A 14,845-nucleotide genomic window follows, 5' to 3' on the forward strand; every position below is an offset into this window, starting at 1 on the left:
GGGGGCGCGGCCTGAACGGCGATCGCCCCGCCCACAGCCAGGCCCCGCCCCCCCGGCAGCGCCGCCATCTTCCGCACCCCCGCGGCAAATGGCGGCCGGCCGGTCTCCTAGCAACGGCCCCACCGTGCAGCGGAGCGCAGCCCCTCCTCGGCCTGCTTTTAAAGGCCTGGCTGCGCAAGGGAGGACGAAGGCAAGACAGACGCGACTACACGGATCTCTTTCTTTGCAGCGCTAGTCTCTACAGTGAAACATTCATAACTGTTCAACAGAGTAAAAAGATGCTACATTAAAACCATACCGGAAAACGCGGGACCCCTGTAACAGCTGGAGAGGAGTTTGCCCACAAGAATCGGAATTACACAGCCAGCTTCGAAATATGTCACTGGAAACACAGGATGAAGTGAACACGGCTGTCCCTGCCCTGCAGCTGGGCAGTGCTGCCATCGATGCACTCTGCACTTCAGCGTTGCTGCTCTCGGCTCGCAGGCCCAGCAAGGCTCAGCCCTCTCCACCCAACCCAGGACGCGCAGTCAGGTTCCTCCGAGAGCAGCGGCACCGTGCTCAGGTCCGTAGTGAAGCAGCTACTCCGAATCAAGCACTGCAGGTCAGACTGCAGCAGGACTCGCTGCCTTTCACCCACATCCTCCTCACGCAGCACCGCAGAGGCAGGGACAGCCAGGTGGCATCAGCAGGACGAGGTCAGTGCACCCGGTACAGAGCGGTGCTGTGACCGAGCGAACGGCAGGTCCATAGGAAACACAGCAAGCACAGGACACTTGTCTGCTCTCCTGGAAGTACACGCTGTTTGGATGGCAGACAGACTACCAAAGAGACACGTTTCAAACTCATAGCATTTCCCAGAGAATTAATTTACAAAGTGCCACTGGTCCTTGGAACCAAATAGAGTGTACAGTATATTGAAGCAAACACAGCTCCACAGCTCGTGTTGGCCCATCTCTGCACAGCACGAAGGAATCGGGTATTCAGACTTTGCAATAGACTCCTTCCCTTTTTATACCGAGGAAAATAAAAACATAATTTAAAACAGCAATAAATAAGAAGGACAGAGGCCCTGCTCAGCCCCCTTTGTGCATTCCGATCAGACTGGAGAGCTTCTCACAGTGCTCGAGTTTCAGCGACTCTGCTTTCTGTTTTAACCGCTCATCTCTGTACAGCTTGGCCAAATTTGACAAGTCAGACTCTGAAAGATGAAGACAGCACACATTAGGGTGAAGCTATGAGACGGCTTCCAGTAACTGTTTCTCAGTGCTTTGTTATCCTTAGGATCAGTTAAGTTCACCTTATAACACGCACAGCTCCATGGAAATAACTTCCTTTCAGAGAGGCTGTCAACTTTCCTTAATCCTTGAGAATTCAAGGAGTAATAATAACCCAAAAACTCTACTAGAGCACCAGTTGGGCAGTAACAAAAAAACTAAGAGTAATTTTTACTGCCTACAAAGAAAGCACAAAGTGCAAAACTGTTCACAAACACAAAGTGTGCATAAGCTGTGCGTGCATAGAATGGCAGGACGCCATTTGATCTGCTAACAGATCAAATCTGTTCTTAGTCAATACCAGCATTTACAACTGCGTGACATCTCATCCTGTCGGGCACTGATGTCCACCCATCTCTCCCCAGCACAGACCCCAGGGTGGGGTTACTCCACACCTGTCAGCAGTATTTCAGTGGAGCCAACAGGACAGAGAACCTCGTGCCCACTTTTCCCACTGCTCTCTTAAGGCTGTCAGCTGCCTGCAGCCAAACAGGAGTTACCAGCCCTGCATCCGTGCCCAAAGAACTGAGAAATGCAACTCTTCTGGTGCACCCATTCTGCAGGGGCCCACAACACCCACCCACTCTGATACTTTGATGTACACACGATGGTTTTTTTCATGCTGCACCTATCAGGATTCAAGCTGTCTGCCAAGAGGTTTGCCCAGAAGGCACTGTAAATTCCTTTAATTCTACTTTTTTTGTTGTTTGTTTTTTTGTCATTGATGACAGAAGGTGAGCAGCTAGATAAGGGACTTGTCTGGCAGGTCTCCGTGCCCTTTCATTAACAATATGATTCTGAATGTGCTTTGCAACATGTAACTGAAGTAATCCCACTGCTTCAATTACTCTCCCCCAGCAACTCAGGGAAGCATCTTTTGCTGATTAGCTAAGGAAGTCTTAATATAGTTTTCTCCCTGAAGAGTATTTTAGATGCAGCTCTGACAATACCAGTGATTTGTTTCTGAAAAGGTCAAAATTCCCCTAAGCACAGGCTACCTGATGACATTCAATTTTTCAAAGAGCTTTTACACACCCTACAAGTCTCTCATTTTACAAAATCAGTTGGAGCACAAAGAATTTCTCAGCGGGGCCTTTCATGCCTTATGTCCTCTGCCCTGTCCTACTGAAATTTAAAGCCATATGACCCTCTATCAATTTATCAAAAAGCTTTACAAACTGAAGGGCGCAAACGTCTTATTTTAGGTCAGGAATCAACTTCCAGTCTTTGTAACTCAAGTGCCACTCCAGCAGAGCACAAATGTGCTACGTCCAGAGCCTTGTAGGCCCCTGAGCAAAACCAGACCCAGCTTACTGCCTCGCAGTTCAGAGTTCTGCAGTGGAGACACTTGGTTTGTACTCATCCAACTGGGCAAAAATTTTTACTGCCAATGTTTGCACTTCTTGCCAGCATTCATTCTGTTATGTAAGCTCCTTGTGTTTTCCCATCTTTCACACAGCTGTTCTTCAACCTTCCCTGACTGAAGTTCTTCTCTTTAAGGATCTCCTAAAATACTTACTTCCAACTACATACTCCTTTCTGCTTTCGGTTCCCTCCCTGTAATTCTCTCTGATTCTGAGCTCTTTGCAGTCTCACTTCACAACTGTGCTCCTACGCCTGAACAACCACCTGCAAAAACCTATGGCTTGCCTTTTGTCCATAACCACATCAAAGATGTCAGGAGACCAAAGCTGTCACTTTAGGCTGCTGTGAAGTGCCTGGCTGAACAACATCCTGATACATCAGTTGCTTTTCCAGATTCTGTGGAGGTAGATGGACATCAGGTAGTGCTTTTCAAATCATAAAAGCAAGGACTGTAATTTGAGCTGTTCCTGTAACTAATCTGTGTTCTTTCTGCTGCTGCTAAATGTACCTCCAGCAAATAGAACAAATGCACTATTAATAGACATTCAACTGGGAAAAAAAAGAGGCTGACCACAAAGTTAAACACACAAGAAGCAACGGGCCAAAGTTACGAAACAGCAGCTGATTAACAACTGTCTCAAGGTCCCGGATAACTTTTCCCCAGCACTCCATCTTGTATTCAGTTCTATTTATCGACAAACTTGGCTGTACTAAAGTTAGGACAGCCTCAGCTGTGCTCAGTATCTGCTCTCGCGGGCCTAGGTGGCAATCATGCTGAAAACTTCTTGTGTTTTCTTTGTTTAATTAGAGTGGTCTCCAGCTACTGCTAAGGGAGGGCATCGTACACATTCCTGAGGTCCATGTGCACACAGTGAAAAGGAAGAGCAAAAAGCTCAAGCGGGGATTGTTTTGCAGGCATTACTCGGCATTCAGCACTGGACCACCTCTGACTACCACCCCCCAGACTTGCAAACCCCACTGCTCATTTTGGGGCACAGCACTCCTCAGCTCAAGGTCTACATGAAAGGGACAACACAGTGAGTTTCATTTGCACGAGATTAATTAATATGATTTTCCTGTAGGGGAAAAAACTCTATTCCTATAGCAAGCCCACACAGGAAGCCTATGTTTATGGTTACTAATAGGCACACTGTACATAGAGGCTGCCACAGGTGTACTAATATCACAAATCAAGTGCACCAAAAATCAAGGGAACGTTTGGGGTTTTTAAGGTTTCCACATTTAGGCTTCTTTTATTTATTCATCTTTTAAACTTCTGAGTCCACAGCTGTGTGGTTCTCTTCAAAGCATGATTTTGGTGTGATGCAAAAGAACTGCCTCTGGATGAAGAGCACCTACTTGAAATGGTTCACAGACTTTGTGATAGGAAGGACAACACTACTGCTACCTCTTGCACTGGATTAAAGAACAGCAGTGACTTACAAGTGCTCCAGTGCAGGGTTACAATGCATGCCTGCACACGTGGCACCAATTGACTCAGAATTAACATGAGAAGAATGACTCTGAATGCTCACATTTTTGTGGTCTCCCTCCCTGCATTCAGTTCTTGTTTTTAAAAGACTACAGTGAAAAACACGCTCTCAAATCATCTAAAGATAGAAAATGCAAATCAGTGCACAAAATAAGCACAGAGGCACTGTCTTTGAGAACCGATACCAGCAGCACTGCAAAATGTTCACAGCCACCTGAGCAGGCTTCAGGCTCCTCCTGATGAAGTTCTGAGGAAGAGCTGGAGGTCCTTCTCACAGAGCCAGCCAAAGTAAAACTGATTCTGCCCCAGCGAAGGAAACATTAATATCTTTTCTAGCCCAAACAATCTGTCAGAGCTAAATAAACGTAGCAGTTAGTGTTTAAAACACCTTCACTAAGAGCTGGCCAAGCATACGAGTGGAGTGGAAAAGCGTCTCAAATGGCAGAATCCACTTCCCACTTCTCTTTCAAACACCTAAAATGTACTCTGACAGCCCCTCAACGAAGTCAGTGTTAACAACAGATGAGAGAAAGACAGCTGCAAGATTTGACAAGTTCGCCGCGCTGGGAAACGAAGCTCAAATGGCAGTGCTTTGTGAAGCACAGCCACCGCACAACTACTGAGGGCTCATAAGAAAAACAACTTACTTTGCTGCTTCTCTTTCCAGCAGCTGGTCTGAATATAGTCTATGTAATCTTTTTCAACTGTTCTCTCTAGCTCTTGAAGCTCTGCTCCTTGATAATTCTTCTCAAAGTTTTTATCAACATAGTAAGGCACCTGCAAGTTCTCTGTTTCTCTGCTAATAACGTGGCCTATGGACCTGTGAAAACACGATGGAGAAAACAGATTTTTCAGCTGTTCAAACACAAACAAACTGAGAGACGTATCTTGTTAGTAACATTCCCAGAAGAGAATTTTTGCAGCTACTTCTGAACAGCCACTTTCTGCAGGACGATAGCTCCCTCAGCCATGCACTAAGGAAATTACAAGCCTCAGGCCATGAAGGCTTATCACCACAAACAGAATTCACTGAAAAAGAAAACCCACATAGTGAAAACACACAGAACTGGGAGATATCTACAAAAAACTGAATCAGAGCTGACACCGCTCCTTTCCAATACCAAGTTCCCAGCTGCTCAGTTCAGATAATTCCAGAGCCTGAGAACCAATTTTACGTGTAAACAGAAGCTCCACACCCTTTCTTCTGTTTGCTGTTAACTTCTGGCAAGCTAGGTTCAGAAATCCGTGGGAAACAAAAGTCAAATACAGGGACTATAGGAAAGGCATGCAGCTCAATATTGTGCAGAGCACAATGTAAATGGATTTACATTTTCCTGGCTTCTGGATCCTTTAGTAGAAATAAGAATTAGCAGAGGGGATTCCAGTTACACTTCCCTTCAGTGTTTTATAATTACCGGTAGCCTTGGTAGTGTGTGGAGCATCCTGTAGGAGGGATAGGCCACAATGGCACAGACAAGAGGCTAGACTATTCTTTTTGGAGTTTCCTTATTGGAACATAAATACGCAGGCATTTTTTCAAGTCACTGCCCAGAGAAAGAGGCAGGCAGCAAACAATGTGGAGGTTACATTCTCCCCATGGAATTCAGTTGGCTCCTTCCATTTCCTGGGCTCTTTTTAAACTTTTCTCTCACTAAGCCTTGGAGATGTATGCTTTCCTTACATCAATTCTTTTAGAGCTGCTTTTTTTTTTTTAAGATATGATTTAGAGAAACAGCATCTGTAACTGTACACCAGGCTCAAGCCTGGCTATCTCATATCAACACGACAAGGGAAGGCAGTGAAGCAAGCCAGGGAAGATTAGCTGCTCAGTCCCAGTGCGTGAGGTTCCACGTGGGATGGGCAGATAGCAAGAACACTTTCTGGAAAACAGAACAACAACCAAAAAAATCCAAACCAGAAAAAACAAGCCACCATTTATTCTCATAGGTCTACATACTGACATCTGGTGGTAAAGAACAATAAAGGATGCTGGGCTAATTAAAGCTACACTATGATAGTGGAAAGCATACAGGCCTAAACCTGAGTAGTTTTGCTCCTAAATGGGAGCAAGGAGAGCTTGCAGGGTGCTCTGCTACTGCTGTATGCAGCAGGCACCCACCTATGGTACTTCAAACCTTGCCAACTCCCATTGCCATCTCAGGAAGAGCCAGAAAGTTCACTAAACCAGCCTGGAGAGCTTCCCATCTCCCAGCACCGCATGCCAAGAGGTTTATATGAGTTTTCCTCCTGCCCACCAACTCATATTGCAGCAGGTCTGGCATTCCTTCTGCTTCTAGATTAGTTTAGATTGCCCTCCATAACCTGTGAATACTGCTTCTTTATAGATGTTCAACCACACCATTTCAAAACTTCAATCATTTGTGGCACTTGACAGATTTCCCAGTGGCATTTTGGCTGAAATCATACTGCAAGACCTAATTTCCTCACTGCTTTACATGGGAACACGAGAGGCAGCCCACAGACCTTGTGGGGCTTGGCAGGCCAGGGGCTGATTAGGACTGCAGCTAAGCTACACCCACATTCCTTCCACTGTGCAAAAGCATTTCACACCAGCTGGTTAAGCTTTCTGGCTCAGCACCTCTATCTGTTCAGTACCCAGAGCAATAAAGCTCACCGTAGTTTACTTAGGAGAACTTATCGATAGAGACTGCTGGGATTTCCTTACCTGACACCACTTTCTAGAAAGAGCAGCACAGAACACCAACCAGCAGCTCTTCCATTAAGACCCACTTCTGCCCACCTCCTCTGTCTCAAACAAAGAACAATTTCCAAGTGACTTACGACTTGTAGAACAGGCTGTAGGGGGGGTTGGTGGCCATCAGCTGAGTTATAACCGACACGACGATGATGATGAAAACGGGCATCAACTGAATAAATGCAGAATATGAGTTCTGAAAAGAACAGCCATCATCAGTGGACAAATGTACAGATGGAAACCAACGTGCCACGTTCACTGCAGTCAGGCTATCGTAAATCAACAGGGTGTTCAAAGCAAACAGAAAAGATGAGTATTTCCAAATTTTGACCAGGATGACATTCTAGTTCTAAAATAACTTCTACTAACAGTCTCTGAAAGCTCTATAAAGCCGTTTTCTTCCAATTATGTTTTCAGAGCCTTTTTTTTCCTCTCTTCTACAGTTTCCTGCTCAAGGCAATAGATGCCCACAACACTGTGCCTGCCTGCCAGTTAAAAATCCAAGCCAAAAGAACATTACAATTCCCATCTGTGCATTTTCCAAAGTTTACACATATATTCTAAAAACCTCCATCTTTGTCCAAACACTGGATAAAATGTAAAGGGTGAAGAGAACACAAGTAATTTAACTTGGGGCAGGATGCATTAAGCATTTTATTTGTTTGGATTTATGCAGTAAGGCAAAAGAGTGATAAATGCCCAAAGGATGGAAGAATTCTGCTAGTCAGCAACCAAATGCAGATCATCAGTCCGGCTTTTAACTGACTTTTAAACTTCCTTTTGTGATTAGGAACAAAACGTAGCACGTGCCTATTTAGGCTCTGCCCTCTGCCCTGGGTTAGCAACAAGAACACCCAACACAGCAGCAGGTGGGATTCGTGGATTCATGTGCCCTAGCTTAGCTGTGTGCACGCTGCCTAGGACTACTTCAGAGCCAGTCTATAAGGGACTCCAAGGAAGAGCTCATCTTCCCTTGAGAACAATCTTGTTAGATACTGGACTGCCTGTGGAGGAAGATTTTTCCAAGGTAGGCAGCATGGGTGCACACACAGGTGTATTAGCAATAACTGACACCTGGTACCATACCTGAAGGTTTCAGCTGGTAGAAATGTAACCCAGACCCGTCCTGACCTGGGCTACAACTGTATGCTAATATACTGAAGGATTAAATATGCAGTGAGGACAAGGCAATACTACCTTACCCAGTATCAGTCCACACTTGGACTGATCACTGTTAGATTACTAAGCCCTTCAAGCCTGCAAGAACCAAGCACCAGCAAAATACTTGGTTGCTGAAACTCCAGGGCCTGTGATCCTATCAACAGATCTATTCTTAAAGCAGTGATCAGTAAAAGAGAAACAATCGAGTTCCTTGTGTAATCACCTGTTTGGGTACAGCACTTGAAGAAAGCATTGAGCATAAGTCTGCAATGGTGTCAGAGGTGTATGCCAACCTCTCACCCTGGTGAAATGTTTAAGCCCACTTACCTGTGGCCTGTTTTCTTCTTCCTCCTGCTCCTGTGTCCACGCTCTTTCATTTCGGTGCCTCCGTGGATAATAGTGTGCATCTCTGGCTACATTGGAGAACATATGGATATTTCCTGTTAAAAGAAGCCCAAAAAGAGTCATAATTTTCATCCAGTTGCTGGTATTTACCTGTAATTCTATCTCTAGTTAATTACCCAGGTTTATACTACGTGGGCTGAATTGCACTTGGGAGACCTCAAACTTTAATGTCAAAATAAAGTTATTCCAATAAACGTTCCAGAGAAATGTGAATTTTGCTCCTCATCCATCTCAATTTGCATCAAACTGTAGAAACTGCTGGATAGAGAGTATATACAGCAATAGTAAAAAACACATGTATATTATGTACAACAATGAATAAATAAAACACAGATGTGTGTGCACACAAAATAATTGCACCTCATACTTCTGTCATACTCACTTGACAGACTGCAATCTGTCTTTCATGCCCAGCCTTTAAGAAGGAGAATTAATTTCCTCCACCAGACTCAGGCTGTGAACTGTGGTTTCCTATAATTACTGCATACACTCTTTCACACTCAGCTCTATTTCCTCCTCCATCTAGCTATTAATAATTCCACTTAATTATTTTATAATGTGGAAAAAGATGAATAAAACAGCTTTTTGAGGGAACAGGTACGATTCAGATTTCCTTTCCTGCACACTGACTGTAGCTGATTTATTTTTGACAATCCTAAAATGAGAAAAGAATACAACGTAGGCAAGTGATGTTTTGATTAGAAGTTTGAACTCTGATCACATCACCACATGAACATCTAAACAGCAACTTAGCTCTCTCACTTGGAAATTCAGAATATTTTTGTAATAAGGAATTGAAATGTATGGCCTTGTGACAATAGAAATGCCAATCTATTTTTGTGCCTTGGGAAAAAGGACTCAACACTTTATGCATTTAATACAGGGATGCCATCCAGACGTGCAGACATGGGATCAGGAAAGCCAAGGCGCAGGCAGAATGAACTTGGCAAGAGGTGTGAAAAACAATAGGAAGACTTTCTACAGGTACATTGGCCAGAAGTGACAGGCCAAAGCAAGTGTGCCTCCTTTAGTAAAAGGAGAACTGGCTTCAACAAATGAAGAGAAGGCTGAGGTACTGAATGAGTTCTTTGCCTCGGTCATCACTGGCGGCCAGGATTCCAGTGTTTCTCACATCCCTGAGCCCCGCATCCCTAAACCTCCAGGTGGGGACTGGGGCAGTAAATCCTGTGAATACTGCAAGTCCGAGACCACTTGATGAGATTCAATGTGCACAAGTCTGAATGTGCACAAGTCTATGGGCCGGGTGGCTGCATCCCAGGGTTCTGAAGGAGCTGGCTGAGGTGGTTGCCGAGCTGCTCTCCATCATATTTGAAGAGTCGTGGCTGTCAGGTGAGGTCCCGGATGACTGGAGGAAGGGTCACATCACTGCCATCGACAATAAAGGGAGCAAGGAGGGAACTACAGGCCAGTGAGTTTCACCTCTGTGCCTGGGAAGATCAGGGAACAGATCCTCCTGGATGACATGCTTGATCACAGAGGAATGAGTGTGTGATCCGAGACAGCCAGCACGGCTTCACCAGGGGAAGGTCACGCCTGACCAATGTGGTGGCCTTCTGTGATGGAGTGACGGCATCGGTGGACAAGGGAAAGGCAACCGATGTCATTTAGCTGGACTTGAGCAAGGCCTTTGACATGGCCCCCAACACATCCTCATCTCCAAATTGGAGGGATGTGGATTTGATGGGGGAACCACTCGATGGATAAGAAACTGGTTGAAAGGCTGCAGGCAGAGGGTGGTCATCAATGGCTCTGTGTCCAGGTGGAGGCCACTAATGAGCGGCGTCCCCCAGGGCTCTGTGTTGGGACTGGTGCTCTGTAACACCTTTATCAATGACAGCGATGATGGAATCGAGTGCACCCTCAGCAAGTTTGCTGACCACACCAAGCTGAGTGGTGTGGTTGACATGGTGAAAGGAAAGGATGCCGTTCAGAGGGACCTTGAGAGGCTGGAAAGGTGGGCCCAGGTGAACCTGGTGATGTTCACCGCAGCAAATTGCAAGGTTTGGCACTTGGGATGGAGGAATCCCAGGCATCTGTACAGACTGGAAGGAGCACTCCATGAGAGCAGCCCTGCAGAAAAGGACCTGGGGATCTTGATGGATGAAAAGCTGAACATGAGCCAGCGGTGCGCTCTCACAGCTCGGAAAGCAAATGGTATCCTGGGCTCCATCAGAAGAGGGGTGGCCAGCAAGGAGAGGGAGAAGATTGTCCCCCTCTACTCTGCTCTTGTGAGGCCCCATCTGCAGTGCTGTGTCCAGGTCTGGAGCCCCCAGTACAAGAAAGACTGTTAGAGAGGGCCCGGAGGAGAGCCACAAAGATGGTCAGGGGGCTGCAGCACCTCCCATACGAAGACAGGCTGAGGGAGCTGGGCTTGTTCAGCATGAAGAAAAGAAGGCTGCGGGGTGACCTCATTGCAGCCTGCAGTACCTAAAGGGAGCCTATAAACAGGAGGGAATCAACTCTTTGAAAGGGTAGATAACAGCTGGACGAGGGGAAATGGTTTTAAGTTGAGGGAGGGAAGATTTAGTTTGGATGTCAAGGGGAAGTTCTTTACTATGAGAGTGGTGAGGTGCTGGAACAGCTGCCCAGAGAGGCTGTGATGCCCCGTCCATCCCTGGAGGTGTTCAAGGCCAGGCTGGATGGGGCCCTGGGCAGCCTGGGCTGGTATTAAATGGGGAGGTTGATGGCCCTGCATGTGGCAGCGGGTTGGAGATTCATCATCCTTGAGGTCCCTTCCAACCCAGGCCATTCTGTGATTCTGTGATACTTTTATGCTGTCCTTTATCCAAATTTCTAAAAGAATTCTGCAAGAAACCTGGGGGGATTGACCCCTGCTGCTATATCAAAACCTGTGCTTCCCAGCTCGTTCACAACACTGCACAGCACTAACAAAGTGCAGAAGCCAGCCTAATGAGGCTGGTTTGAAGAAGAGCACAGTCCTGAAAAATAAAGGTCCTATAATTTGATGCTACTCGGACAGTATTTGATCAAGCTGTGAAAGAATAGAAGTTGAGTGGTTTTTGCAGGGTGTTCAGAAAAAACATTTCCAAATCCAAAGTTGCTCACAGAATTTCTGCCAGCTTTCTTCCTTCCATGCATGTTTGTCTTTTGTGAGAAGAAAGTGCAACTTCTAGCCCAGAGCCATTACAACAACACTATGCCCCAGGTAGAGCCCTCCTTTAGACTTGCAAGTTGTGCCATAGATAGATGAGCCATAGATCTACCCAGAAGCTGTATGAATGAGTTTTATCTAACACCAACACTTCTTATTCACATTTCTGGTGGTAGCAAGGTACCACAAGAAAACAAAACCAGCACAGAACTGCAGCTTAGCACAAACTTCAGCACACACAGGAAAATCCTACTTAACATTACAATGGTGTGAAAGCCATTCTCTTTATGTTAGCTATTCCAGGCAAGTAGAAACTTTGCCTATTTGGAGAACCACTGAATTGAAAAGTGAGATTTTGATTACAAAATGTCATTTATGAAAACACACATGTATTTAGGCCCAGCCATGTTTTTGGCAGGGAACCTTTTGTTTATTACTGACAGCTATGAAATAATATTTATTTTCTTATTCTTTGCCACTCGGATAAAAATTCCTCTGTACTTGTTCAGGTCACCTTACCTATTATGTATGGGTCATACCAGCATCCAAATCCCTGCTGCAGCTCCTGAGTTTTCTATTCTCAAGTCCAAGCAATCCCATTGCATGCAGCCATACAACAGCCATGTTCCATAGTTGTGAATGTCTCACCAGTGGCCAAAGCAAAGTCATATGCAGGTGCTCACAAAGCTGGGGGAGTTACTCCACACTGAGTCTGACACACCTTGCACAGTTACTGATTCAATACCAAAGGCAGTTTGAGATTCCCTAAGCTGCAAGATGCTGCCACACAGCACAGCAAGGAGGAACTTGTAAGTCATTACTCAACCCCCCTGCTTTAGACTATAGTAATTGGCATGTTACTTTCTACCTTGCCTTTGAAGCGAAAAACGACAAGAGCACTACAGCAATTTGTCAATGAATGCTGACAGTGGCAAGAAGACATCTAGGCTCACCACACCTTCCAGATCTACTCCTACTCTCAGCCTGTATTCCACTGATCTGCTATGGCTTCCCATTTCTACTATAAACACAATGCAGGAACACATCTCAAGGACAAAACCAACAGCAAAGATGCTTCATGCCCCTTGCATTCACATCTTATTTTGCTTCCCACATCATAGCTGACATCAGGCAGTGGAGAGAAAATAAAAGAATAACAAAGAGAAGGGTCTTCAGCTACAGACGGTAACGAAATTTTGCTCACACAAGAGCCAACCTAAATCCCTGCCAAATTAAAACATTCTTACTCCTAATTTGTGCTGCCAGCAATCCTTAAAAGGCTGGGAGGTGAGGAATGTGTCACAGCAGCAACGGCCCTCCTAGACAGCAAAGCTGGGCTTTGAGCTATTTAGGGACTGGAGCTACCAAAACCTTAAACTGTGCTTTTAAGGAGCATTTACAGGCAGAATAAGATAGGAAGGAAAAAAAAAAAATTCAAAAACGTTTTTTGCTCTTTTCCAAGTATAATTTAACTACGAGATCAATCAAAGTGCTTTACGGCCTAGCGTCAGTTCACAATGCTTGAAGAACAGTGCAGACAGATACCAACCTGTCGGAAAGTGCCCACCAAAAAACACGTTGAATATTTCTTCTGGTGTAATGTCTGCTTCAAATTCTGTGTAGTAATTATAGTGCCTGGCTTCGCCAGTGCTGACATGCTCGTGGTCACTTCCATATTCGTCGTATCGCAATCGTTTCTCAGGGTTGCTCAGAACTGCAAAAGCATTGCCTATTGCTGGAGGATGAAGTAAAAGAAGTGTTACAGTGCAGTACTTCTGGATGTAAGCAGATGAGCAATATGCTCAAGTCACAGAAAACGTGTTCTTGGCCCAAAGACTGATTCACTTTTGAAAGAACTGCCTTTGCATAAGAAGCATTAGAACACCATGACTACCTGCTATGAAACCTCTCTCCTACCAGGAGAAAGACACAAATGTTGAAGTATATGGAGAGAAGTGAAGTATTTGGAAAACTTAAAGGCAAGAGTCCTCATCTATCAAAAGGCTGAGGAAGAATGCAGCTTTTTAACTAAATACTGACGTAGAAGTGCACCTCCACACGCAAAGTTTATTACTGCAGAGAGCAATTGGCACGCAGACCCACATTCCAAGCTTTTCTGCCAGCACAGATCTTTACGAAGCAGTACCTGTGCATCTATTCACAGTGCACGTCAAACCACCTGGAAGGAGCAGCCTGCCTGCTTCATCTTCTTCTTCCTCTTTGTCAGAAAGCAGCTGTGAACAGTTCATACAGAAACACAACCCCAACACAACAAATAAGGAAACATCCTTCCAAAACCCCTCATTTTGACAGGCAGCGAATGAAACCTTTGCCTTTTTAGGGCCGACTCACGCTTCGCATACAGCTGCAACACAGCAAGGCTGCAGAGGATGCAGGAGTTTAAACGGCAGCACAGAACGGCTGGGGCTGGGAAAGCCCTCCACGATCACCCTCAGCAGCCCAACACAGCGCTCCGGTCGCAGCCCCACCTTTGAAAGCCTCCGTGGCTCCGGGAGCGCGGTTCTTATCGGGGTGGAACTTGAGGGCCAGCCGGCGGTAGGCCTTCTTCAGCTCCTCCTCGGTGGCATCCCGCTCCACGCCAAGGATCTCGTAGTAGTTCCGGCAGCTCTTTATCCTGGAAGCGCACACGAGAGCGGCGTCACCGCCGGGCACGGCGCATCCCCTCAGCCCGGCATCCCCTCGGCCCCAGGCCCGGCACCTCTCCGCCCCGCCGCCCCCACCGGCTCGGCCCAAGGCTCCAACCCCCCCAGCCCAGTCTCACCGCCGCACGCCGTCCAGCTGCTCCGCCGTGTAGGTCATGGCGGGCCCGGGGCAGCCCGACCCTCCAACCGCTCACCGCCCGCCGCCCCGGCCCGCCCGCGCCGCCATCTTGTGCGCGGAGGCGGCGTCCGGGGAACGCTGGGAACGGCGGCGCCGGGCGGCCCGGGACTACAACTCCCAGCGGGCAGCGCGGCGGTAGGGGCGCCGGTGACGTCAAATGGGGCTCGGTGAGCTCCTAGGGCTTCCCCTGCTCCAGGGACCGTGACTGCAGGGCTCCCTGCGCTGGTTGAGGCGCCGCGTCGCCACTACATCTGAGAAGAAACGTTTCCTAGGACCCAAGCCGACCCAACCTGGTGCAGCTTGAAGCTCCTCTCGTGTCCCGCTGTTTCCTGGGAGCAGAGGCTGAACTCAACCCCTCTCCCACTGCTTCCTGTCAGGAGTTGTACAGAGCAATAACAGCCTGCCCTGCGCCTATTCCAGACTGAACTGCCCCCGTTCCCTCAGCTGCTCCCATA

At 46.8% G+C, this 14,845-nt stretch overlaps 1 protein-coding gene across 1 annotated transcript; it reads right to left on the reverse strand.

Moving 5' to 3' along the window:
• Positions 1–206: 206 nt before the first annotated feature.
• Positions 207–14,470, reverse strand: DNAJC18 (DnaJ heat shock protein family (Hsp40) member C18). Its single transcript, XM_052684933.1, has 7 exons — positions 14,332–14,470; positions 14,039–14,184; positions 13,099–13,284; positions 8,339–8,451; positions 6,937–7,046; positions 4,782–4,954; positions 207–1,201 (listed from the first exon to the last, which is right to left on the reverse strand). The coding sequence occupies exons 1-7, from the start codon at positions 14,367–14,369 to the stop codon at positions 1,077–1,079; spliced, it is 891 nt and encodes a 296-aa protein (XP_052540893.1). The 5' UTR covers positions 14,370–14,470; the 3' UTR covers positions 207–1,076.
• Between the last annotated feature and the right edge of the window lie 375 nt (positions 14,471–14,845).

The sequence above is a fragment of the Tympanuchus pallidicinctus genome, unplaced genomic scaffold (assembly GCF_026119805.1).
Source record: "Tympanuchus pallidicinctus isolate F22 unplaced genomic scaffold, pur_lepc_1.0 scaffold21, whole genome shotgun sequence".
Classification (NCBI taxonomy): Eukaryota; Metazoa; Chordata; class Aves; order Galliformes; family Phasianidae; genus Tympanuchus; species Tympanuchus pallidicinctus.